Below are 26,278 nucleotides of genomic sequence, written 5' to 3' on the forward strand. Positions count from 1 at the left end.
TACATGCCTGTATTTAATGTGAAACCATCACTTCAAAGCTTTTATTTGCCCCATGGATGTACTGTCTCATAAAATTAAAATAAAATTGAGATTTGCTAATCAGTCTAGATGTCCACCTGTTGTTCAAAACACTTGCAACATTGCAATAGGTCAATACTTTTATAACTACCAAGGAAACTTTAAAGAAAAAAGTTCGGGTGTCACAAAAACTAAAATAGGACAACCTAAACCATTCACTAAGTCCAGGACTTGTCACTAATGTTACAGCCTTGCCTCTCAAGATCTCAGATCCACCAGCTTGCCTTACAACCTTAAGGAGATCACTTGTGTGAACAGAAGTAATACCTTATTGCAGAGTCCTTCTTTTCACAGTGGAAGGTTATCTTTGAGTAATTTAGTTGGGTTTACCAACAGACATTGGTAGCGTTTTTTTAGTCTCTCTCTAGCTGTTTTTGCGTTTTTGTATTTCCTACAGAAAGAGAGACAGGTGGAATTTCCTGCCTTAGATTTGACACAAGGTCTAAGTGGCAGGAGAGGTGCAACAACCTTCATTCTTGAACATTATTTCACTCTGCCTTCAAGGGCACAAACAAATGAAGCCTTCCATAACGTCAGCACATTTGTCATTGACTAATGTGGTACAAGAAAACACAGCGCACTGTAGCATCGCGCCATAAGGTCAGCTGATTATGTACATGTATCACATGTATGTATAACCATAATTATTATTACATAGTCTTTTAGGGTATTATTATTTTTAGCAACTGTGCATCTTAAATTTTTCTCTCAGCTGGTAAAATGCAGGTGAACTGTCTTCCTGGGGAAAAAAAAAGACAAAAACCTTGTTGTTACTGCTAGATGAAAACTGAGCAACCACTGAAGTTTTTTGAAGTGTGAAGTAACAAGCAGTCATGCATTAATATCCCCCACCCCTTCTTCCTTAAACTGACTAGGATTTTACTTTGTCAATGTAAATACAGTAACTAAAACAACAGTTTCCGTAGACTGTTCACAGTCTCCTATTTTCCAGTAAGATTGTCAAGATCAAGTGCTTTGTGTTATGGGCAGCCATCTTGGATAAACCCTGATGCCCATCCCTAGGTACGTAAGTGAACCAAGCACTCAATCCTGAAAATCTTACACAAAAAAAAAAACCCAGAGAAATGTGAACAGTCTACAGTTTCAGTTTAAATACATGTATTACAAGGAGAAAGGTTTCTCATCTAATGATAATCAATCTTTACTTGTTATTGTTGTGGTTGTTCTTTTTTTCTTTTTTTTTATCCTTGCTACATGTGTAAACTTGTACAAACTAGTTTTTTTTTTCTTTTCTAGAATAACACATTCATGCATTCATTACCTCCAGCAGCTGTACAATCCATTCAGCAGAAGTTGTTATGTAGAAGATAGTGTCATTAGATACTCCAGAGCCTTTTCTCTATCATTATCAGCAGCTTTTAAGCTTTCATGAATATTTTCCTCTTTAAAACCATATTCTTTAAAAGTTTTCACCAACTCAAGAAATTCCACTGCCTACAATAACATAAGATAAAATAATTTTAAGATCAACACATTCTTCAGCATGACTATGTGTAAAGAAAAATTAGGTCAGCTTTTTTGCATGTTTTCTGCCAGAAAGACCCAAAACTGCTACAGTATAAGTGCATTACAGCTGACTTGACTGAAAAGTATAAGGAATTCATCTGTTACAAATTAACAATTAATGTAAAACAATACCTTAGCTTTTTCTGAGTTAAATACAAGAGCAACTTCCACAGAATCAGCTGGGTACTTTTGTTCGCACAGTTCATTTACGGTAATTAGAAATTCAAACACCTGCAAGATAGTAGAAAATTCAGGCTGCTGTTTGATCAGTCAGTAGTGTGTTAAGTATTATATTTATATTTGTGTTGTATCAATAAACCAAAAACTTTTAAAACACTGTCTTGTACAGTCCCATTCAAGTGAACTAAAATAATTTCTAAGATTTGTTCTGAAGAATGAGATACAATCAATTATTACAAAAAATTATTATTATTTTAGTCTCATATGTACAGTCTTATATTTCAGTATCAGAAACCTTGAATCAAGACCACCGATGGTGACTGTTGAGACGCATTACAGTGTGAATGATTGTTGGCTGTGGATATTTCCTTTTTATTGTAATGTTTTGTTTAAACAATTAGTTCTTTCCAAAATAATACAAGTGAAAAAAAAAAACCAGACAACCAAATGATGGTTTAGTTGCTTAAATTAATCATTGTCTGTGAAGATACCTATCATAATAACATTTTCTGTCTTGTCTTCTCTAGTGTGAGGTGGAGGGTATTTTACTGTCGACAGTACCACTTACAGTGGAACCTCGATTTAACAAAGGGCAAAGGGACTGACAAAACTTGTTCATTATAAAGAGGTTTTGTTGTATCGAGGTTCTTTTTCATATATTTTACTATTACCAGGCTAAATAAAATAGTTCGTTATATTGAGGACTTTGTTATATTGAGGTTTGTTAAATCCAGTTTCCACTGTACCACACACCTCAATTCACCTCCAGACTAGTTGCTGAAACTGTCTCATTGTACCGGACCATGTCACTAAAAAGGGGAACAAGCACAGGGAATGGGAAAATGAAAAATGGCAACAAAACCAACTGGAATCCCAGCCCAGCTCTCAGTAACTTCATTTCCAATACTCTGTTTTGTTCCCTGCATTCTTTTATTTTCCTGTTGCCTGTGCTCAATCCTCACTCCCTGTTTGCCTGCTTACCTCCTTATCGTTAGTTCCAAGTCTCTGTACAGCTCTAGCCACCCGAGGAGCTGGGAAACCCATGCTAATAATACTCCTAGCATAAGATTGTTCTTCATCTGTTAGGACAGGCCAGGGATCAGCCAGAGAGGATTGATAAGAGGTTTGCCTGCTAAGAGTTTCATCACATGGCTTTCCAATAGGTGGCAAAGGAGAAGGAAAGCGACCTCCAGGTATCTGAAAATGAAGGCAAAATACTCACACTTGTTACTTCCAACTTCATGTTGAAAACGTCAGGGTTCAGACAGATGTTAAGATGCAAAATTTAAGCCTTTTGTTTCTATGTTAATTAACCCTCTTTGCTGTGTTTGCACTAGCAGAATTCATAAGACCTAGAACCAAGTCACCCGTAGAGAAGAGGAGAGGGGGGAGGGGGGATTGCAGACTGTCCTGTCTCTAGCAAGAGATTGAAAATAATGACCTCCGTTATGCCTCAGCAAGCATCATCATCTGAACCTTGACTGCAAATATTCTGGATCATTACCAATACTAGGAAGTTCAGCTACATTATCATAGACATGTGAGGTTATGAAAATATTGAATATTCCAGCTACCAGACATACAACCACACCAACCTGGACTTCGGGAGATCTTGGCATATTCCACTGTTGGTCTATAGTAGTAGGTGCACCATATTGTTTGTATTGTGTGTTGCTATTCCAGCTATTCATGCCTGGATACTGTCCTTGGCTGGGAGCAACACTACTTGGAAAGCTATTTATTCCTCCTGGTAGTGAACTACCAGTTGTACTACTATATACAGGCATTGGTAATGTTTGTTGTCCTTGCTGTTGTTGAGGAACTGGTGAAGGAAAACTCTGACCAATAGGTGGCAACAACCCTCCTCTTGAAAAAGGTCTGTTTGTATTGGATAATGAAGTATTTTGAAAAGTATTACTTGCAGGAACTGCAGCTGCAGGAGCTACACTAGCTGGTTGTGAATCTCCAATATCCACCAATATTGAACTTGCCTCTGTACCAACATTAGTCACAGGCATGCCTCTAGAATTAAGAGATGCTGTAGCCTCACTAGCGATATGAAGACCAGAAATATCAACTAATGAATTCCCTGAGGGAGACACGTTGTTTGTTGGAGATACATTGTTTGTAGTTGCCAAAGGAGAGGCCATCCTGGGTGCTGAATTTTCTGATGTTGTTGCTGGTAAAGCATTGGGTTGGAGGACATTCTTAAGTTCATCCATGTCATTTATTGTTTGTAATTCTACTAGCTCAAAAGGAGTTGAAGTATCGCCTTCAAAGTCCGAAATATCAAATGCGTTCTTGCCTTTCCCACCAAAACTGTCTTTCTTCTTATGTCCTAATCCAGGAGCCACAACAGGTTGGAGGATTTCACTTCCAACATTAGAAAAAACTGAGTTATGATTTGTGGCTGTATCTGTACTGTCCACAGATGCACTTGTAACTTGAGCTTCGGTGGAAGAAATTTCTGGCTGTTCCTGTTTTGAGGCCTTTAGTGCCTCAGACTTGGAAACAACATCTTCTTCAAGTCTGAAGTCATACTAAAAAAGACCATAAAGATAGTGTAGAATATTGATTTGAAGTCAAGTCAGCTCCTATAACCAGCAAACATACAGTGTAAATACTGTCAAACATTATAGATTGAGAATATCTTTGAGTGGGCTTACAAAACTAAAAATAAAAGAATTAAACCTTTCTCTATTCTAAAGTTTTATTGTTGTTATCTACAATCTGTCCACATTGTCAACTAGAGTCTAAAATTAAAGAAAGCTTTATTATCCATTTAAAAACATTTATGTCAACTTACCATGAAACTTAGTACACCTGAGGGATCTTTCTGTTGCCATCCAACAGGCAGAGTTACCTGAAAATAGTTTTACATTACGTATTATTATACAAATGCACATATTATATGTGCTAATGTTCAGGGCTGTCATGCAGGGCTGGGGGCCTAGGGATTTCCCCCAGCTACTACAAGGGTAACTCCTGGCTACTTTCATAAGAAACAAAAGGGAAAATGAATGAAAAAACAAAACATCCAAGCTGTTTAATTCCCTACTAAATGCATAAACCTGGTATCTTAAAATCTTAGCAACAGCCCTGAGTGTTCACTGCCACATTCAGAGACAAAAATAAATAGCTAACTCAAGAGGCATCAACAAAACTTTGATTGGACCACACTGGATCAACCCCTGTTACTCTCTCAACAACAATATTAAGGGTTCACGGCTGGATCTGATCTGATCCTATCCAAGTTTTGTGAATGGCCCAAAATCAAGGGTATACATGTAGTAAAGGCAGTAAAGGGGTGACCCCTAGCGCAATTTCAAAACCCCAGGTCGGAGCAGCTCCCATCCCAAAACTGAAACCTAAGCAACATGCTGGTGTTAGTCCTTCCTATTAAAAATTCCTGTCTATAACCCTGTAAATAACTGTGATACATTATTGATAATAGAAAGATACACCTGGGGATCGATTCAAGAAAGTTCTGTTAAAAACAAAGCCACCTATTGTACATGATAAATAAGCTTGAATTAAGAAGCTTAGATAGAGAAAAAATAATGGAAAGCAACCGATATAAGAGCAAGATCTTTTCATACTTTACCTTTTTCGGTGGTCTGAACTTTCCTCCGATTTTAATTTCTACCCCTTGTAGCGAATGAAACTCGGCATGATCTGTGAAATGGAACCAAATAAAACATCGAATCTTCGATTAACCGATAACTTCAAATGTCATAAACCTCCTATCTTATATTACATTGTTGTAAGCTAATAGTTTTATTGGCCGCACTGAAGCTATGCAAAAAACTATTTTGATAGCGAATGGAAGACGGTCAGCAAATTTGGTGCAATTTAGATTGACGACTGTCTGTACGTGAAACCATCAAATAGAGGAAATCTATCTTTTCGGGTAAATAGTGTGCAGAAGGAATAAGAAATGAGTTAAACTTACGGTTACCGCTCTTTCTAAATGTCTTTTGAAACGACGCCATTAAGCCAGCTTGTGATGAACCAAACAGTAACAGGCGAACTTAGACTAAAAGACTGTCGTCCGCCATATTGCACCTTTCCGGGAATGATGTCATTGTGCTTGCACGAGCCTGCGTTGTTCTTATTCTTCTGAACCTTATTATGAAATAGTTATTTTAAGCGTTTGTTCACGCAGATAAAAATGTCATTTCAATTTCATGATATTCCTCAAAACAAAAGAGCTAACTGAATAACGCAAACTACATTTCCCTCTTCTTTCGCAGACCGCTTTCCTCTCCCCTCCCTGCATAGTCGCCAGGAATTTCCTATTTCATTTCCACCCTACCCTAAGGAGTCTGAAATTGCTCAGTTTTTTGTTGCCATAGCGAGTGATAGTCGCCATCTTGAAAATCGAGATGTCTTTGAAAGTAGTGCAATAATGTCAAAGACAGAGAGGCTTTATCAGCTAGAAAGACCTCCATTCACTTCTGTAAGTTTAATATATTGACTTTTTGTTGTGGTTTCAGCTTCTTGCACGGGCGAATTAAAATGCATGAGGGTTTGTACAACGAAAAGTAAAGTTTACTTATTTTCTGACATTAGTTTCTTGATTTCATTAACAGAGAGACTTTCATGCCAGATTTACACATCTTGCGGGTCCTTTAAGTCTCTTTGAACCAGAGGACAACACAGGTACATATTAGTGAGACTTGGAGCTTTGCATTGTAACTGAGTTACCCCTCATTATCCACAATATCTCTGATTAGTTGTTGATAAAGTGGCATTACAGCTGTAACTTTAAAGAAAATTTATAGCATACATACATACTTTATTCAGGGTATTAACTTTATTTTGACTGATACTTGTTATAATTTTATATCCTTAAATTATTCATTGAAGTTTTTACTTATGAGGGACATATGAATAAAAGCCATGCTTTACATTACTAATGTTAAACATAAGCTTCTTTTAAGTCTCTCTAAAAAAATCACCTAGTCTCCAGGCAGAGGCCCTCTTAGGAGGGTTGTGCATGTCCTTTGTTTGAATTTGAAAACTTATTCTTTCACTTCAGTTGTTTGGAGAAGATCTCATATCCATCTTGCTTTTTTAATGCTTTATTTGTGAGTGTCTTTGTCACTGTCCCATCTTTGTGTTTTTGTCATCATCTCTCAGGCTTATGCTGCTGTGTCATGGCCATGTTCCTTATCAGTATTTTACCCTGACAGAACTGCCACCTGGTTTAAGCTCAGTTGGGAGAGTGCCGGACTCTGCTGAGCGGGAGGTTGCGGGCTCGAACACCGGCCAGACAAGCCCTCAGGGTCTTTAAATAACTGAGAAGAAAATACTGCCTTTGTAATGACATCTGTAGCCTGCGAAAACATCCCTTTCTCCTTGCTCTTCACCGATGGGGATGTTTCGCGCAGAGGAACGTCTGCGACTCAGCGACAGAAATTCTGTCATTCATAAACAATAGCTAAAACAATGTAACTACTCTGTCAACCAATCAGCGCTTCTGACCGGATTCCGGACAGATTTCAAGTCATCAGTAAACGCGAAGAATCTCTAACAAAACAGTCAATATTTGTGCAATATAGTCTTCTCTAGAAGAAGCATTTGAGTTTTGCTGCAGCTCGTTAGCAGATGAACACAACACTTTACCAAAATCGACCAGAAGACACGTAAAATTGAACAAATTTATATTTAAAACCCCATGACTACTAGATTTGTTATGTAAACATTGGTTTGCGTAATCAGTATGGAATTTCTGCAGCTGAGTCGCAGATGTTCCTCCTCATGAAACGTCCCCGGCGGCGAAGAGCGAGGAGAAACGGATGTTTTTGCGGGCTATGACATCTGCAAACAGTTAGACTTTCTTCTCAGATAAGGACAAAGAACTGTAGGTCCTGTCTCACAGCAGTTACACTTATCTGTTCTTGTGGGACATAAAAGAATTAACCCACACCGCTGTTCGAAAAGACTAGGGGACGTAGACCCTTGTGGTGTGGCCAACCTTCACACTTCATTCACGTCATGGGTTGGGTGGTTACAGTAAACTCATAAATGAACTGATAGTTGCTGCCAGTGGTACTTTTGAATGCTGGCATCTGAGCTTACTGTTAACATGTTAATATATATTATTGTAAAGAGGGCACGTCTGTTGTCCTCCCATCCATGACTCCTTCCATGACTCCTCAATCCTTACTCCTTGCTCGTTTGCACTCTCTCCCTGCAGAGGCTCCTGCAAGGTATTCCCATTAACAAATAGAAATAAGTGAAAATATTCTGCCACAAAATTTCTTTTTCCCTCTCCCCAAACTCCCTAAAACACAAAGAGCCAGGGTTCTATGGAGGAGAGAGTCATTTGCATGCATTTTTTAAGCCCACAGAGTGGTTTTTGTATGGATTAATGCTGGCCCCATTTACAGGTTCAGGACAATGGACTCCTTACATGTCTTTTAGAGAACAGCCTCGTTAAGATAAAAAAAAAAGATTACCTAAATGGAACACTTTCATCACTAACTTAAAATAATACTGTCAAATTCAACAGATGTTGGCAATGAAAACCCTGAAGTTGAAAGACCACTCACTCCCATTGAGGTAATTTACATTCTACAACTGCATGTAGCGAGGAGAATTCATAAATTAAAAGCAAAATTACTCCCCTTGTTATGCCAGTTCAGGATTTGATGTACCAATACAAAGAGATGGTGTGAATCCCGGCTACACCAGGAGGGCTGTGCAAGTACCTTGTCTCTAAGTTCAGGATTAAATTATTCCAAGGATATTATTAGCAGAAAATTAATCTTCACTTCACCAAGTCTTCACTTTCAGCCCGAACAAATTTACAGTATATTTATTCATTTTTTTCAGGATGCAGTTAAATGTCCTCCATCATCATTCAGTGCCCTTGCCAAGATTGTACGTCCAAGGTTATCACCAAAAGATGGAATACATGGACTGACATCTAATGACCAACAGCAACTGGTAGGCCCACAACCCGAATCCATATATAGTACACATTGTTGAGGAGAAAAGGTTCTATAAATTTTTGAAAGTGAACTCTGTACCTTCCTTTTTGTTGATCAGGTACATGTATTCCCATAATGTACCTTAAGTTCTTTTTTTAGTTTAATAACCTTTTTTCACCAATCTTTTTATATGAAGAAAATGATAAATGATAACCTGGAAAATCCCCCCCCCCCCCAGTCCACAAAAACTGTAGTATACTGTTTTGCCTTTTATTTTTTAATATAGGCAGGATCATTTAAGAGTCTAATCATACTTTGTTTTCCGCACAGATTGAAATTCTCATGAATGAGCTTAACAACATCTGGAGAGATGTTCAAAGAGGTCCTCCTGATCCATTCCTGGTAACTGATTTATAGCATTAAAAATACAACCTCTCTTTTTTTAATTTTACTGGGTTTGTTGTTAAACATGTTGACAGGCATTGAGGGGCGTAAGGACCATACCTGTTTTTTTTTTTTTTTAAAGGAATTTTATATCAATAGTTTTTCAGTGGATGAAAGTGCTTCAAATGTACCTATAGTTATTATACCCCATACTCAATTATTTTTCAACTTGTGCAATATTGGAAACTATGTAAAAAAAGTTACTCAATTCTTGATATTCAACTGATACATGTTCATTTCGCTTCATTTTATTAGACAGGTCAGCAAAACAGAGAACTACAAAGGTACACGTACATGGTTCAGGTTTATGGTGTATGATGATTGAATACAAGATTAAAATCTACATACATGTATTGGTAGCAGTCTTTAAAAGCCGAAAAATTGAAATAGTTTTTCATGAAGACAAGTGGTGGATAAATGCAAGCACACTACTAGATCATTTAGATACCGTCTTTCCTCGAACAATAGCTGTCCCTTGATTATTCACCTCGCTCAAATAATCGCCCCCTTTGACAGAAATGCTTAAAATAATCGCCTCCTTATTGGCCTCCGGCTCCACCCCTCTCGGAGAAGGATAAGGCTGAAGTGGAGTCTGATCCAGCAAAATTGATCAGTGGCGATTTAAGCTCTGATGCCGAGGATACTGGAATTAAAAAATATTTAATCAAGGGACCAAATTTGGAACACTTGAAAAGCCCATGTTCCATTTATTTGAGGTGATTATTTTTTATATAGTTTAATGGGATAATGACACAAAATATTTAGGGCACAACTTCCAGTGAGCATTATTTGAAATAATTGCCTCCCTCGAATATTCATCTTCCTTATAATAACCACCCCCTTTTGGTGGCAAAAAATAGTCGAGGAATACAGTATTTGGAAAAAAATGGGTAACTCATTTCTGTAAGCCACATAATATAATAGAAAAATTTGTATAGGGCTGGAGGAAATTAGCTCTTGGTATGCAGTCACAGTTCAGTGATTTTCCATACAAATGCTTGTTAATATTGATATTTAAAATCTCTCCCTTGTGCATTACTTGCCTTAAATTTTTTCTATGATTAAGATTTTGAGTTTCTCTGAATTCTCACTAATAAGAAGCCAACCCCTTTCTGAGAAAGGTTGACTTTGATTAAGGTGGAATCAAAGCTCTCTTTCACTATTAATTTTATATTTTTTTCAGACGTTTGACAATTGAGATTGTTGTAATCACTCAGGGACTTTTTGCAAAGTACTTGGACAAAGCTAACAGTAAGTTGTATATTGATACAGAAAGTAGCAATAGTACCCATCATTTCATCATAACAGCTCTAACTGCAGTCTGGTTAGATTTTAGCACCCTAAGTGGTAACAGAGCCACAAATTGCAACCCCTAAAAGGTACTACAGTGAGCACCCCTGTCATCCTTGTGGAATGTACTTCCTGGGCAGTGGACATAGTCCATGGACATAGTCCCTGTAATGTAAAAATTGTGTCTTATTGATTTTATTTCTAGAACTTAACCAAAGAGGAGTGTTTAGTGGGCCTGCAAACCTGAGTCGCCTAAAAACTCAGCTGGCATTGGAAGCGAGTAAAACGTAAGCCACTGTGACATCCATTAACAAAACTGCATAATGTTTTGTTTTTTATTTGTATTTATTTACTACATTGCTCTAAGTGGAGGTGGATGCCCAGGATGTCCAGGGGCTTCCACTTTTGGCAAAGCCAGCCCCTAGACAGAGTTATGCCCCCATGGCTTTTAAACCCCCGCCCTCCAACCATGATTTCCCACTCCAACAGAACCAGGCACCTGTCACTGATTTATCAGTGGAAAAAAAGTGGGGGAGTGGGATGGGAGTAAAAGAATGATCCAAAGGTTAAACAAAGAGTACTGGCACATGGAGATGATGCAAGCAAGGTTGACCGCACTTTAGCCACCACACTGAACGCTGACCAACGCCTGCGCTCCTAGTTGTTAACTGTGTTAAATTTCATTTAACTACATGTTAACTTGATACTTTTGTGCTTAATTGTATTTGCATTTAATTTTCAGTCTGAATGTACTGAGCATCAAACGTAATCTTGCTGCTGACATGAAACACCCTTTAGATACAAGCACGGTTTCCAGCAGGTTTTCTTTTAGCCGAGCTTTGCGTACTCCTCCCCCAAAGCACTACAGACCGCTTGTGGTAAGTACAGAATTGCCATTCAACTGAAACACGAGTTAAAGGTAATGAGTCGCGTTTTAGGAGGGCCATTATGAAAACTACTGGGTGACCAGTAATCAATGTCTTTACCCTCGTTAAATAAAGTTGTTACTTACTTACTTATTTTCAAGTTTATTCAAGTTTTTCATTTTCATTCAAGTCATGTTCAGTCAAGTTTATAAACAACAGGCAATCATGGCGATAATACAAAATTGTACAAACAAAATATTTATCCTTAACTACTTCATGATTGATCCAACTCGTCTTATTTTTTTTTTCATTTCTGAAGAATTTAGGACATGAATTGTCTTGAGGAGATTATCTGCCTTTTTCTTTGCATTCAGTCCCTAAAACTAGCCTGCGCGCGGACGAAATTAAACTTTGGTTAACTCCGTCTGCGAAACAGCGCCGAAATCCTTGTTCTGGACTTCCAGCTGTGTACCCAGATTTGAGTACGCGCCACGATTGGCCAGTTAAAAAAGGCCTTTGTTTTGTTTGTCGTGATCGCCAATCAGGTTGAAGGGAAATTCGAAACGCACTTCCGGTAATTCGTTGAGTCCGTTGGGGGTCCAGAACAAGGATCTCTGCGCTGCTTCGCAGACGGTACTAATCAGAGTTTAATTATCGTCTGCACGCAGGCTACCTAAAACTGGACAAAGAAATTGTTTACATTTTATGTCGTAGATGAGGCAGGATGAAGACAAGAAAAACAAAGTGCATCTTTCAAGAGAAGAGAAGCGACAACTATTGATTGATCGTGAGTTAAGTGATGTAAGTTTGATGTGTCCATGGTGATAAACGTATACTTGTACATGGAAAAAATATTCTTCGACTAGAGTTCGAGCACTGTTTATTTGTTTGTTTGTTTTTACTGTTTTTGCAGCTTCAGAAAAAAATGCCTCAGGTAGATTCCAGCTCTTACCATACTATTGTTGCACATCATCTCCAGCTTCCAAAGAAATCTGCATCAGGTAATTCTCTCTCAGTGATGTGAATTTGCTCCCCTCCACCTTTCCTACACACACATACATGCATGAACCTTTTAAAAGGCCAGAGGCTACTATGGTAATTACCATAGGTACTATGATCTGTACTTCTAACTTTGAGACCTCATGATTGATGTAGTAGTCTCTGTTCTTACTTATATAAGAGACTCCCACATAGGTTAATATGGGTAACTGTGACCTCTCTGCTGTTGTACCCAACATTGTGGTCGTAATAATAGCCGTATCTTAATGCAGTGAAACACACATTTAACAATCTTTTTTGTTGCTTTTCTCAGATTCTGGATCTGTTGTAGAAGATGATTTATCACAGCAAAGGTACGTGACCCATGGAGAAACTTGATATGACGTATTTGAAAATAATAATAATATTGGAAAATAAAACGGGAATCACCAACAAGTGCAAAGACAAAGGCAAAGGCTCATCTGCACCTTTTTCTCTGGATCTGTTCATTCCTCAAAATAATGATATTCTTGGTATGGTTCCAGTTTTTAAAGTTTTTCTTGTTGAAAAAAATGGTGTGTAAAAGTTTGGTCAGTTTTATCAGGTTTAAAAACACTATTTCATAATTCATTGCATTTTCTTACCATGGAATAAGTAACTAGGCAAAAGCCTTACTAAAGAAAAGGCCAGAAATCTGTTAGTTAATGGTCTTGCGCGTCGTGTTCATACAGTATCTTCTAACAACTCCACATGTGGGGATATTCCATTGCACGTTAAGTTTTTTCTGCCCTAAGTGTCTTTAACCTTATGCTGGCAATAAAGGTTTAGTTATTGGTACACTTTGCTGTGCTTGAGTCATACTCATTTAACCAACATTCCTTAATACAAGCATCTAGACAGCCCAGAGCAATTCTTTGTATCTCAGGAACGCTAGGCAGCTGTGGAGATGGATTGCAGCTACACCAATAATGACTATGTTAAACCGAGCCAGACGAAACTGCACTATAAGGTAGAAATAGGCAGTTAGAGTAGTGAAACAATTTGTAGATGAGCTACTTTGCACCATTGAAAAGAAAGTAATACTGCAGAGTCTTCAGACTACCCTGTGAGCAAGCTCTCTAGGGGCTCCGGGGGGGGGGGGGGGGGGTGGGGAGCTGAGGGCTTGCCTGCAGGCTAGCGCTAGACGGACTGATCAGAGGATATGTTCACAGCCCCATGGCATGACTTATTATTGCTTTGTCCTTAACATGCAGTTTGCCAGTAACACTTTTCAAAGCGAAAACTTCAAAGGGTGGGCTGATAGAGTCATAAAGTTTACATGGTACAGGTGTACATCATTGAATAATAATATACGAGGAACATATGACAATAAAAGTTACACTTCGTTACAGAACCAACATCAAGAGTACAAAGGCCCAACATCGTAGTTACACTGTATTTGCACTCGTTTTTGCATTTACCCGTTTTGTCCATTGTTACTAAGACAATTTTTTATTGTTTTTTCAGAAATGGTGATGAGGGAATATTTCGCTCAATTCAGCAAGTAGGTTACCTTGGTTACGTCAATAACCCCTCTTTCTCCTCCTTAACTGAGTGGTAGTATATAATTGATTTATCTGGTGGGTACAATCTACATAGAGTCACAATCAGTTTTGTTTAAAGCGTTTTATACCACTGTTAACAATGTTTTCCATGTTAGCGTGCCTCATATTGCCTGCATCGCAGACGTTCTAAACCTTACAAATGGTTAAGACGAGTGCGTGCGCACCCAACAAGAATATAGTTCAAAACCACTTAAAAATAGCATTGTTGAACGTATTTTAGTAATTAAACGGTGGTTATAGGTATATTTTTATCCCCTAAAAATCTTTCATCTGTTCGGATTTCCTAGCTGAAAGTCTAATGATCCCAAAATTATAGGGATCAAAACTTACCTCTCCAAAAATTTCAGCCAGAAAAAAGGCTCCCGAAAAATTCTAGGTGACCTTTTTAGGGTAAAAATCCGTTAAAAATGGGCAATTATACTATTTGTGGGGGGTCGAAAATCCTAGGAGAGGCAGGCAAGCAAGAAATTTAACAAAAAATGTTCCAAAAATTCTAGACCTCAAATCGTCTTCCGAACAGATAATTTCCAAAAATTGTCGTTGGGTGCCCCTGACGAGTGCGTGGACCGGCTGTAGCGTAGGCTAGCCTCATATGGTACCTGCGAATTAATCCAATCCAAATTAACCGTGAATACGTTTTAGGCACATATTACGTGATAAAATTAAATCTTATTCAACTGATTGGTTATTGTTGACTTGTTCGATGAAGAAACAAAAATAAGACTTTGTCCTTATTTTATGTAGCTCTGTTGATACGCCTCTGAAGTTAAGGCTTTCATTTCATCTATTTTTCTACTTATTGGATATGAGTTTTGGTGTCATATCTTCCTTTTCTCTCTGGGATTAATTTCGGACTGGAGTGTGTTTGTATGGTATTTCTTTTCAGTGCTTTAAGTTGTATACCTGTCCTCATTCCATCTCATTCTTCAGATCCGCCTCCCAAGGGCCGTCTTGTGTTTCACATTTTCTCCAAGTATCACGATGGAAACACATGGAAGTCTTCTCATTCTTTTGAAGTAAACTTTACAGCATTTGCACCTCTATCTTTATCTTTCTTCTTTGTTTCTGTGATACTCTTTTAACGTAATTCATTTCTTAATTCTTCTTCGATTGCCATTCTTTAATCTGCTCTTGTATTTTGTTTTATTTATAGAATGCGCACACTTTATCGACGGACGAATAAAAAAATTTCCTTTTTAACTTGCCTGCCATGATTGCTTTTCTGGTATTATTAAATATGTCCGCTTCGTTGTTGACAGTCTTTCTCGAATTTTTTCTTCTCGTGTTTAGCTGCTTGCCTCCGTATCCCGCGAGCATTTTATCAAAATAACTGTCACTTTAAGTAGTCTTATTAATAACTACAGGCCTAAGGGAGCGTTTTTCTCTCTGTTTAAGAAATATGCGTCGTTACCAGAGCTGTTTTCAAGAGATGCTGTCTTTGAAGAGCTTGGTATTTTACCAGAGGAAATGCAAGGTAATCGACAGATAGTGAATGTACTTGTACTTTGTATATACATGTAAAACTTTCCTAGTGCCCGCTCACATGAAAGATGGTGAAGGCGTAATATGATCATTTTATTATTATTTTCTCTCAGATTATATTATGAGGAGGAGTCAAAGCGAAACTAAACTCATGGTTTGTATTCAAAATAGCGTTTCGTAAAAAAAATAGCTTATAACACTTGCATTGGCTTGACAAGTTTGACAATAAGGGAAGCGTCGCTTGATCTTCTGTCGCAAGTTTTTAACAATTATCTGGTCAGGCTTCGAACAGGTAAACCGACAGAAATATTCAGCAACCTAAAGAGGATGTAGCACCCCGAGATAAATTGCTGTTAACGTCGGTTTCGCCATTTGGATTCAGTTCTGGAATCTCTTTTTACAGTTGAAACTCTCGTAAGCCGAGTCCACCTCGGAAATTCGAAAGAGTGGTCGTAACTGGAGCTTAGTCGCTTACGAAAATGTGCTGTCGCAAGCGACCGCATGGTAAAACAATAGGGGGTGTTCGCTTACGAGAGCTTCAGAAACTCAGTCGTTTAAAATTCATAAAGAAAAACCAAAAGAATTCAATGTTTATGAGTGTCTTTATATGTAATATAGACACGGCTAACTTTACGTCCAATTCTTTAGACTATTAGCGCAGTGTGTAGTTTCATTACTGTGTTGATTTATATGAACAAGACTCTGAGAGGTCGCTTACGAGAGCTTAAAAACAAAGGAAAAGTCCAGTTGGGTAATCCTGAAAGTGGCCGCGGTTCATGGCTTTATATGGGAGTGGTCGCTTACTATCCTAGAGCTTTTCATTACAAAGTTTAAGCCACGGTTCAAACGGGGTTTCACAGGCATTGTATCTTGAGCTGGTCGCTTACGCTTTAACTGTATTTACTTTTTGCTTTTTAGGAAGAAAACAAGTTTCAGGAACGCGATGTTGAGAGGACAAGTGTTACAAAGTAAGCTGAAAAATGGTTGAACCTTTACGAACCGCCACATCTTTGCGGTGGTAGATAAATTCACTCTGGTTATAACCGTTTCTAAAACGGCCTCGTAACTCTGTCCTAAAAGTGCCATTTGGAGATGTTCATCTCGTATCCTCCGGCTGATACATCTGACGATTGTCAGATGTTTTTGATCGGTAGAGAGCTTTTTCTTGCATTTAAGGATTAGCTAGTTTTCAGCTCAACGGGATCTTTGTGAACGCTTTCAACCTAAAAAGTAAGCAATTTACGTTTTTTAGGCCAGGTACGGCAGACCGCGCCTCTCAAGATCTGATGAAGCTTCTGTCCCCTTCAAAACCCAAGGTAAGTAGCCAAATAATACACTGTGTGCATTTGACATAGTTTACGCTAGCATGTAGCATTGCGCGATATTCACTCACAAATAAAATTGCTTTGGTTACAATGGCCCGCTAAAATTTCGTGAGCTAGGGTTCTCTATGGCTCAAAAGTATATCTTAGGCCTAAAACGCCTGAGCTAACGGAATAAGCGGTGCGGTTTGCCAGCGATATTCGCGTCATCATCTCTGTTTTACCATGACAATTTACCTCTTAGAATAATGATTTTAATGTGAGTTAAAAGCGACGATAATTGTACGAGGATAATTTACAGCTGTCTGTGACTGGAGATGATGGTTATGAATTTTCGAAGTTTTCATCAGCGTCTTAGAAACGTTGTTGTGATTTCATGTGACCTCTCTTAATTCATCTCATGTTTGTCTGGATTCAGGGGGGGGGAATTGAAATGAAGAATTAACGAAACCAATCTTTCTTTCTTTCAGGAAAGACTTCAAGGCGAGGAAGATCTTGATGATCTTCCGCCCTTGCTACAGGTAAGAATAAGCTCACATCACTAATTATCGATGTCTGGTAAATATTCGATTGATCGCTTAACTTGTCAATCATCATTTTTTAACGAACGATTGGTCATACCTCAACGGTCATAGGACAATCAAGTCAAGAGAAAAGTGGCCATAAAAGCATGACCAATTTACATCTTCTTCGCACAGGCACTTGCGCGCCACAGTTCCACTAACAAACAACGGGATATAAGAAAACAAAGGCGACTTCAAGCTGAAGCTGGATCTAAAGATGATGAAGATGACGCGGCTAGTGTCACGTCCAGCATAAGATCAACAGAAGCGTCCTCAGTTGCCAATGATCCTACTGTAATGGATGAGAAGTAAGGCTTCATGAATTCATGCTTAATTATTCTTCCCCGTTGATGTTCTTTTCCAGGTTAATGAAACAAATACCATAAATTCTTTAATATAGAGATTTAGCCAGGGCTAAAAGCGAAGCTCTCATTAATAAATTTATATTTTAAATCAAACAATAAACTTGTAATCCACAAATCAGTTAACTTAAGGGCACATTCATGTGACTTTTGAGGGAAAGGATAAGTTATTTTAGAGTGAAACATCTTACATCGAGTTGATAGCCTAAATATACGTACACCCAAAAAATAGCAAACATCTTCTATCACATTCAAGAGCCATAATGGCTCTTGATCACAGTAGATTAGGCCTCGAAAACAAATTCTTGGAAAACAAATCAGGCCGCATTTTTTTGCGTTCGAGAGGTTTACTTTAAAAATTCTTGCCAACACATCTGAGGGTGTGTAAAGCAACTTTTTATACTTTTTATACTTCACATCTGAGGTGAAACAGTACTTTTTATCGTACAGACCTCGGACAGAATACGGCATTTCACAATTTTTTAATGTTCAGGACGATCAATCGTGGGCTTTTAGCGAAACCGTTCAAAAAATTTCCAAAATCATTCATACGGCCAGCCGCTTCTCATTTTTAGTGCGAGCTGTCAGTGTGGTCGAGTGTTTGAGTGAACTTTAATGGAGATACGCTTCAACATAATAACGAATTTATTACCATTATTTTTTGTTATTTAATGGTTCCAGTTATAACGATGTGTAATCTTATAAAGCGTTTGATACGCGCGACATTTTTGAGTACTCCTGCAAGCGATGTTCATGAACGATGAAAACGAACACCACAGACAAGCGATTAAAATTGCAAGAGAGACTACTAACAATCAATAAGAGAAATATAATTCGGTAAAACATTTACAAAGACAACAATTTTCATTCACGAAGACAAGTATTAAAGTGTCTCTAAAAATTCTGAGTGTTTAAGCTTAAAGCTTAAGCTTAAGTTTATTTTGGTTTACTTTCAGCCGGCCTCCCGGTGTTTGTTTGTTTTCAAAGATGAACTCCTCGAAACAAGAAAATCACTCAAAGTTTTCTTTCTACAGCCAAATTTATAACTGAATATTCTTCGGAACGTTTTTTTTTCTATTTGCCGTGAGAAAATATATCTGAAGGCCATTTAAAGTTCTGTAAGCTTATATCAAACCTGATACTAGATCAGATCATTGACTCAAATCTCAACAAACGTGCAAAAACTTGCCGCATAAACTGTGCTCGACTTCATGAAATTAGATATAACAAAAACAAATATCAAATACAATAATTATTCAGGCTTACTATTCGAGATTCAGTTCCTGAAAGATATCAAGGAAGGCCATAGTTGCTTGAGACTTTTAAACCCTCTTACGCATTGAGCAAGGTGAAAGACGAAAACGATGCCATCCGAAATCAGATTACCCAATTTTGACAAGCGACGCATTTCTCAACCAAAAACCCAGTAAACAAACCAGCCATGGATAACAGAAGACTCTTGATAGCAGCTGTATTTCATTTTGTACATCCAGTGGAAAAAGATTTAGACAGTTTAAAACATCACAAGTTGACACCAAACTCTGTCAGCTTTTACTGTCAAAGTAAACAACTTTCAAGATGCTGCATAAATTTTCCGCATGAACTCACCTGTCACATTTTGACCAATCAGAGTACAAAAATTGGACGTAGAGCGTGACCAACGCGTGACCATGGTAAGAAAAGGTCTTCCCCGCCTTTATTTTTAAAAAAGTGGCTGAATTTTCGCGTCCGAGGTCAGTTTGAAATCAAAATCTTGACAGTGGGGGGCCATAGTGACATAAACACAACATATTTCATATGAATCATTGGAAAAAATAGACTTGAGCCTGCGATCATTTGAAACTGGTTATTTGTCAGCGGATAACTTCAAAAAAGTACTCGACCTCGATTAGTCGACACTTGAGCCCGCGGTACAGTCAGGTGATACTGGTCAGCGGATATCCTGTTTTGACAGCTGTCAATTGATCACAATATTGATGTGCAATTAGTTTTCTCTTGGGCTCCCAAACTAGCTAGAAAGTGTGAGAGTAAACATTGGTTTCCCTGTGGTGCGGACGGACGGTCGGGCGTACGGTCACGTGATTACCAAATTTTCTCGGATGGGTAGATTACCACATTTCCTTAGCTATGGGGCTCCGTCCACGCGCGCGCTTCGCGCGCGGGTGGAGCTCCGCTATTAAGGCTTGGGGTATTTATTTCAAGCACGTTTTAAGGGGGAGGTGGTGATGTTCTTAATAGAAGAGGGTTTATTTGAGAGAAGGGTGAAGCTTTTTCAATTTAGCGCTGAAGATGATAGTATCATCTCCCTGTAAAGAACTAGAATGCCAAGTTGAAATGCTCGGGCACACTAAGTTGGAGGTCAAACAGCCGAAGATCAAAAACAAATCTGAACGTCCAGCTCATGACTGCACTGGAATCAGTCCACATGAAGTGTTACAGTCGTGATTAATGAATTCAATCAATCTGTTATTTTAGATTAACGGGGGAGGGGAGGGGATGGGAGAGGGTATCGGTATTTCTAATTAAGTAAAATAAGTTTAAAATCCTTATTGACAACAGTTAGATTAGTTGGCAATTTTCATGCGTGGCGATAGGGATGCAGCCACGTATTTCTAAATACATATTAAAAACCTCCTGAAGGGACATTCACAAAATATGTGGTTGCTTAAAAAGCAAATGTCTAAATCACAACATCAATTGTAAACCAAGATGCTTCATAGTTAGAAAGTTGCTTACGTGTGTAATCACTAAGAAACAGTCAACTGTTATTGCTCTATAGCTTATCATTACATCTGTTTCTCTTTCTTTACATTCCAGTATAACAGAATTTACCGGTGAAGAGGTACGTATTCTCCATTTTCCATATGAATAATGCAAACTGTAATAACCTCCTTATCGTAACTGTAGTTCGATGAAACAATGAAGGTTTGAACCAAGGAGTCATTTCATAAGTAGGTTGCATGATTATGATCGTCCGGGCGCGCGTATTCCTGAATAGGACTGTTGTTGACAGTGTCTGACGTTTTGACGACCTGTGCGGACAATAGTCATCTTCAGAGTCAAATTGGCTTTTACCATAGGTCATTTGATATAGTCTTATGGCCAGAACCTTGATTAATCATACGTCTGTAACAGCCGTGAAACTTCTGATCATTATGTGTATCTGGGAAACTGCCCACCTACCCCTCCCCTAAGCCAACATTTTGCTAAATGTATAATGATCCGAAACTTCATCAATGTGTTGATTCTCAAAGGGACAAAAAAAAGCTGTAAAAGGTTTGCCTGCAGGAGGAGGTTGGAAAATTTTGAGCTGTTGATGCTAAATACGTGATAACTAATTAGTCTTACTCTTGTTCTTTTATCGTATTTGTTGAAAGACAAAGTCTTGATGCATTCTTGTAACGTCGGCGCTGAATTGTTTTTCCACAGCATCCTCAGCCTACTGTAGTATCATTGCGGCTTCCAGATAAGGTAAGACTTAACTACAACTGGTGTAGTTTAAACACGTATAAGAATAATAGTTGAAAAAGTGCCTCACTATCTTATGCCCCACTCGTCGCATCAGTTGACAGCAAAAACACTGTCAAAAGCTGTTTTAGTGAAAAGCAGTTTTAAACAGATTTTTGTAGAGTAAGAAAAATGGCACGGAGGCAGAGTGTGCTGTCTGTAGAAAATGGCAATAATATGAAGTCTGTAGCTTTTTATAGAAAGAAGACTCAGTTGCAGAGCTGAATTTTCCTTTTTTCCGTTTTGATGTCTTTAAAATGAAGTTTTTATGTTTGGCCAGAAAAAAATCTGCATGGCTTTTCTAGCACGCTTTTTGAACTTAGTCTTGTCTTCTACAGACTGTAGTCAGAGCCTCCGATGTTCGTGTGTCCAATAGAGTCAACAAGGAGTCAGTGACATTGAAAAGATATCCAACAGTTTACAACGACCTGACAGGAGAGGTACGTAATATGGCATAATGTTTTATGGCATTTTAAACACCAAAAAAGGAAGTTGAAGTTACGACGCGTAGAGGATAATTTTTCATGATTAAGACCTAAATTCTTCTCACCACTGTAGGTTATTCGAGGCAGGCAAAAATAATAATTTTTTTGTGTTGGTGATGTGGCTTTCACCTTGATTTAGATCGATGCGCCCATGGTCAAGTGGCTGGACAGAAACCTTTTCATAGGCGAAGAAATCAAAGAAGTTTATGAAGAAATAATCAAGACTATAGGAACAGACCATCTTCTTTTTGATCAAGTGAGTTGACCGAGAAATCTCGGTTCCCTTGATTAACGTGAATGCCAGCTGTAACTTGCATTACTTCGGCTATGCCATGTGCACGTTCCTTGCGTTTTAATGCAAGGGTATCCATACAGTTCTTATTTGGCGAAAAGATAAGCCACTTTTTATCGCTCTTTTCATCGTAGGATACGTACGTGGAAAGGCACGCCAGTACGGCCGAGGTTAGTTTATGTACATCATCTTCCTCACTGGACAAACCTCGTGCGGAACGCCTTATAAATAAACACTTGAAAAAAGAAATCCCACCGCCATGGGGAAACAGCACCGCCGACAACTGGAGAAACAGGTACAATTTCAACTAAGTTTACTTATGTTGCGTTTGCTTGACAAGGATGTGGTAGGTGCATTCTACATGAAAAATAGTACCACAGGAATTTCTGGTCAGTATCTTCCATATAAATGGCCGGGGTTAGGTTGAATCCACCGAATCAAGAGTTTAGAATTACATTCTGCAATATAACAAACGTACTACGTGACTAAACGAAGTGACGGGACCTGGGGACGAGGATGCACAGGGAAGGGTTGCGCAGATTACTGCGCAGTGGCTTAAACTGATTTGACTGACTTGGTAACTTATTCACTTACTTAAACGTCTGTATGTGTTACCTGTATGTGCGCAGCCATATTAATACTACCAAAGAGAGAGAAATACTGATCATAATGATTTTTTGTTGCAGTCCAAAGTTTGGCGGTCTTGGAAGAGAAGACATACTGCAGGTTAGCAAACTTACTAGTCAGTATATCATTGCGAGACACCTTAATACATGCCTTGCCAACCAAAGTAGTGAACGTACGCAATAGGACGGGAGAGGGAAGAAGACGGCAAACATTGTGTGACAAGCGTGACAATAATTTTGTTTGAAAAAACTTTCCAGGAATCTTCACGTTCTTTTAAACAGATATTTTTTTACAAAAGACCAGAAAACATAAATGTTACGAAAAGATCATAACAAAACACGCAAGTAATCGCCCTGCCGTGTTTGTCACACACAAGCGTTTTATCGTCCTATTCTTTCTGCGGTCCTGGGTCATTTATGATGTGAGGGTCTGTTTCCGCAGGCAAAACTGAAAAAGGGTGATGACAATGGTCATGGTAATAGATCGTACAACTCCTGGCTGGCCTGGTGGCGCAGTACTATCACTACAGATGACTTCCTCAAGTTCCTTTCCACACAGGTACGATCACTCCCCAACCCAGTCCTCCCCCCAAGCGCTTTTCGCTTAGAAAATGGGGAAAAGCCCAGTGGTTGAGGTTGTTCACTCTCCTAAGAAATGCTTATTACCTCAAGCACCACTACAATATTTTGTACGGTTTTACCAAGCCATTTTTTCTTTGTTTGTGTTTAAGTTTTACACTTTGTAATCAATTATTTTTAGTCTGAACCTACCATGATCAATTTAATTGTTTTCATTTGAACGCAAAAACCATACATGCACAAAGTCATCACTGGCGAATTTGCTGTCTCGACTACTTTACATGTACAGTGTATAAAATAAACGTTTTGTCGATCAAAATGCCATGTGTTTTGCAGGAAAATGACTATATGTCGCTGCTATTTCATTTATACGACTCTGATAACGAGGAAGATGCCGAGGGGGATGGGAACGAGGATCGTCCAGACACTCTTCAAATGGCTTTGATAAGGTACACGCTGACCAGAAAATTCATGAACTAGCCGCATCCTCAGAAGCAGTCTAAATAAGTGGCCGAACTTGACTACTGAAGTGTGAGCCTTTTCCTCATCCCAGTCCTCAACGGGGCTTTTCTTGCGTAGGGCGGCTGGGTCAATGAGACGGCTGACACTTCTATCTACCTTCATATGCAAATTGAATGTATCCAGCCTAGCCTGGGGTCGAGGTTGGAATGTATTTCATCTGTTAATTCACATTGCCTCTTTTTTTCGTCTTATGAGAAAGACTGGAATGGAAGTTTTGTCGTTTATTCCGATTTTAGAGAAAGAGAAAGAAAGCGAGCTGAACTGAAATCGTTAAAATCTGAGTATAAACCAGGTGTATGGAATGTGAACAGTGTTCTCCTGGGAGGACTTGGAAATGAACCTGATGTTAATGGTAAATATTTTCCCTTTGTTAGTTCTTAAAAGCATCAGAACACTCCATACAATAGAAAGCTGGTACCGAACTCAAGAAGAAAAGAGACTGTCAGTCATAAGAGACCTTTCTTCTTCTCCCGCGCGCGCGTGACCTACGACTCGCACGATGTCCAAACAGAGGTCTTTTGCTAACTAAAGGCTATATTTGTTAGCGGGGGTGGGGAGAGGAGGATGCACTTTTCTCCTCTTGTCTGTCTTCACCCTGGTGGTGTATACAGGCCACAGCATAAAATACTGAAGAGGGTAACCCAGCGACAGTCATTACATCTAGGGAGCGAATATCATGTTCCCGCGGCTTGACTCGTTCGTGATAAGAAGTGAAAGCTATAAGAATTGAAGCAATATTCCTAGTTTTGTTACATGTATCACAGTGTGTCACTGACAAGGATGGTTAATCTGGGGCAGTGTGTTCTATTGCCTGTGCCATACTGAATGCCACTGTGTCTTTCTAAGCAAGGTATCAGCCCCCTTTTCAAACATGTCTGCTTTATGTGTGAATACTTTTCGTTTTAAAAATCTGTTACCACAGATAATGCTTTTCAAGTATATATTTGAACTTTTTAGATGAAGAACTCATGGCCAACCTTGAGGACACGTATCTTCCTGTGCCGGGCACAGTCACACCAAGTAAACAGCCAACTGTAATGGTCGGCTCGCCACTGGCTCGCTCTGCTAGTAGTATCCAGTCCTTGGGATCAAACACGACTGGAAATTCAGACCAGCATAAACTGGAGGCTACACTGAAAGTGAATTCTGTTGGTTTTATGACTCAAGCTTCCACCACTGCCAGAGGAGAAAGCGCTAGTACAAGCGAGGCAAGTGTTAAGATAAACTTACAATTCTTATGAGCCTCTCGGCTTCCCTCTCAGCGAGCTCAAGTAATGGTTTACCGTTTTGTATTGTGGTAGGCTGGTTCATTGTCGCCTCAAGAGCGCTTGGAAAGGATATGGATGCTACTGTGTATGCCAGATGCTCAAAGGTTGGACATGGCAATAAAATATAGTGCAGACCCATATAGTACGCGTCTGATAGAGGTAAGGAAAGGCTTTGTTGGTCCTCAAGAGACAATCATTCTCTCTTGCTTTCACTTTGGAAAAGCTCGGGACACTACTCATTCTTTAGGCACGGTTTAACGACTGGTCTTACTGTTACAGTCTCTTGCCTCCTGGGAAATAGCCACGGAGGTCATACTGGAGCGCGAGAGTTTAATGACCAAGCTTGAGGACTTCGAAAGAGCTGCCTCAGATCCTAACAGGTTTTTCGTCAAAGGTAAAAATATACGTTTAATCTCAAACAGGAAACTGGAAATTTCCTTGAAATTTGTTTAGGCTGGTGGTTGAATTATGTCAATTGTCTACACCAGGTACTATCGGCTCATCGGCTGAAAGAATCCGCGAGTCCAAGACAAGAGATTCGTTTAACAAGGTAAGCAATAATAGCCTTGGCATTATGGCCTAGCTATTATCGGTAAATTGTGTCGCCTCAAATTTTAACGTTGAGTTTACTTGTATCCCGAGTTAAAGTTTGCAATTACAGTTAGGACTATAGGACAGTTGTTACAAGAACTGGTATCGCGTCATGTCGGTGGCAAATAATATGAATGTGTTTTTTTGTCTTGTTTCAGCGCCTGTCACAAATTGATAGTAACGTCAGAAGGGCGGTCACGGATGTTCAGAGCCAGTTTGGAGACATCGTCACATTTCAGGTATGCTGGTTATGGTATGATCATAGCGGAGCGAATGTCGATAAGTGCAAGAATGAACTAAAGGCTGTTTAAAGGGGAATTTCTTGTCATACGTTTTCTAAATTATAAACAAGTGAACGAACCAAAATATTAGTCAGTTGAAATTCGTAACCCTTTTTTCGTTCGACAGGGTCGTCCATACTTGGAGAAAATGAGCCTGGATCGAACCGAGATGTTTTATTGGTTACAACAGGAACGGCGGCAACAGGTTATGGATAAAGAGCTTGTAAAGATGAGAGAAGTTACTCTCAACTCGCCGGATCTGCCCCCAATTCCAGCACATACAATACTGTAAATGAAATGTTTATTTAAAATAATAGAGTGTTTGTATATAATAAAATGCTACGGAAACGATTTTTCGGTTGAAATGATGCTTAACAGTTCCCACCTAACAAAACTGACGTTAATGGGAGTTTCTCTTTGTCTGTTCTATCATGAACCCTTCTCTCTACATTTTGTTAGAGAATTAGTTGTTGGGAGATTTTGTTAAAAGATC

The 26,278-nt window shown here is 38.9% G+C and overlaps 2 protein-coding genes across 2 annotated transcripts; one reads left to right on the forward strand and one right to left on the reverse strand.

The window, feature by feature from the left end:
- On the reverse strand, positions 1-6,157 carry LOC140936759 (ubiquitin-associated protein 1-like). The gene is made up of 8 exons (XM_073386245.1): positions 6,101-6,157; positions 5,390-5,491; positions 4,592-4,648; positions 3,381-4,325; positions 2,767-2,982; positions 1,738-1,836; positions 1,361-1,533; positions 1-817 (listed from the first exon to the last, which is right to left on the reverse strand). Exons 1-7 carry the CDS (start codon positions 6,155-6,157, stop codon positions 1,396-1,398), a joined length of 1,614 nt encoding a protein of 537 aa, XP_073242346.1. The 3' UTR covers positions 1-817; positions 1,361-1,395.
- LOC140937690 (coiled-coil domain-containing protein 87-like) lies at positions 6,034-26,136 on the forward strand. Its single transcript, XM_073387254.1, has 34 exons — positions 6,034-6,244; positions 6,378-6,447; positions 8,303-8,352; positions 8,626-8,739; positions 9,054-9,125; positions 9,423-9,451; positions 10,351-10,418; positions 10,663-10,744; positions 11,200-11,335; positions 12,038-12,124; positions 12,237-12,324; positions 12,636-12,675; positions 13,808-13,844; positions 15,301-15,379; positions 15,501-15,541; positions 16,306-16,355; positions 16,640-16,703; positions 17,180-17,230; positions 17,408-17,580; positions 20,452-20,476; positions 21,064-21,105; positions 21,480-21,581; positions 21,766-21,882; positions 22,053-22,213; positions 22,605-22,644; positions 22,987-23,103; positions 23,460-23,572; positions 23,882-23,997; positions 24,603-24,853; positions 24,947-25,072; positions 25,193-25,307; positions 25,402-25,463; positions 25,663-25,743; positions 25,913-26,136. The coding sequence occupies exons 1-34, from the start codon at positions 6,194-6,196 to the stop codon at positions 26,075-26,077; spliced, it is 3,015 nt and encodes a 1,004-aa protein (XP_073243355.1). The 5' UTR covers positions 6,034-6,193; the 3' UTR covers positions 26,078-26,136.
- Positions 26,137-26,278: the final 142 nt, after the last annotated feature.

This window comes from Porites lutea, chromosome 5 (assembly GCF_958299795.1).
Source record: "Porites lutea chromosome 5, jaPorLute2.1, whole genome shotgun sequence".
NCBI classification, from domain to species: Eukaryota; Metazoa; Cnidaria; class Anthozoa; order Scleractinia; family Poritidae; genus Porites; species Porites lutea.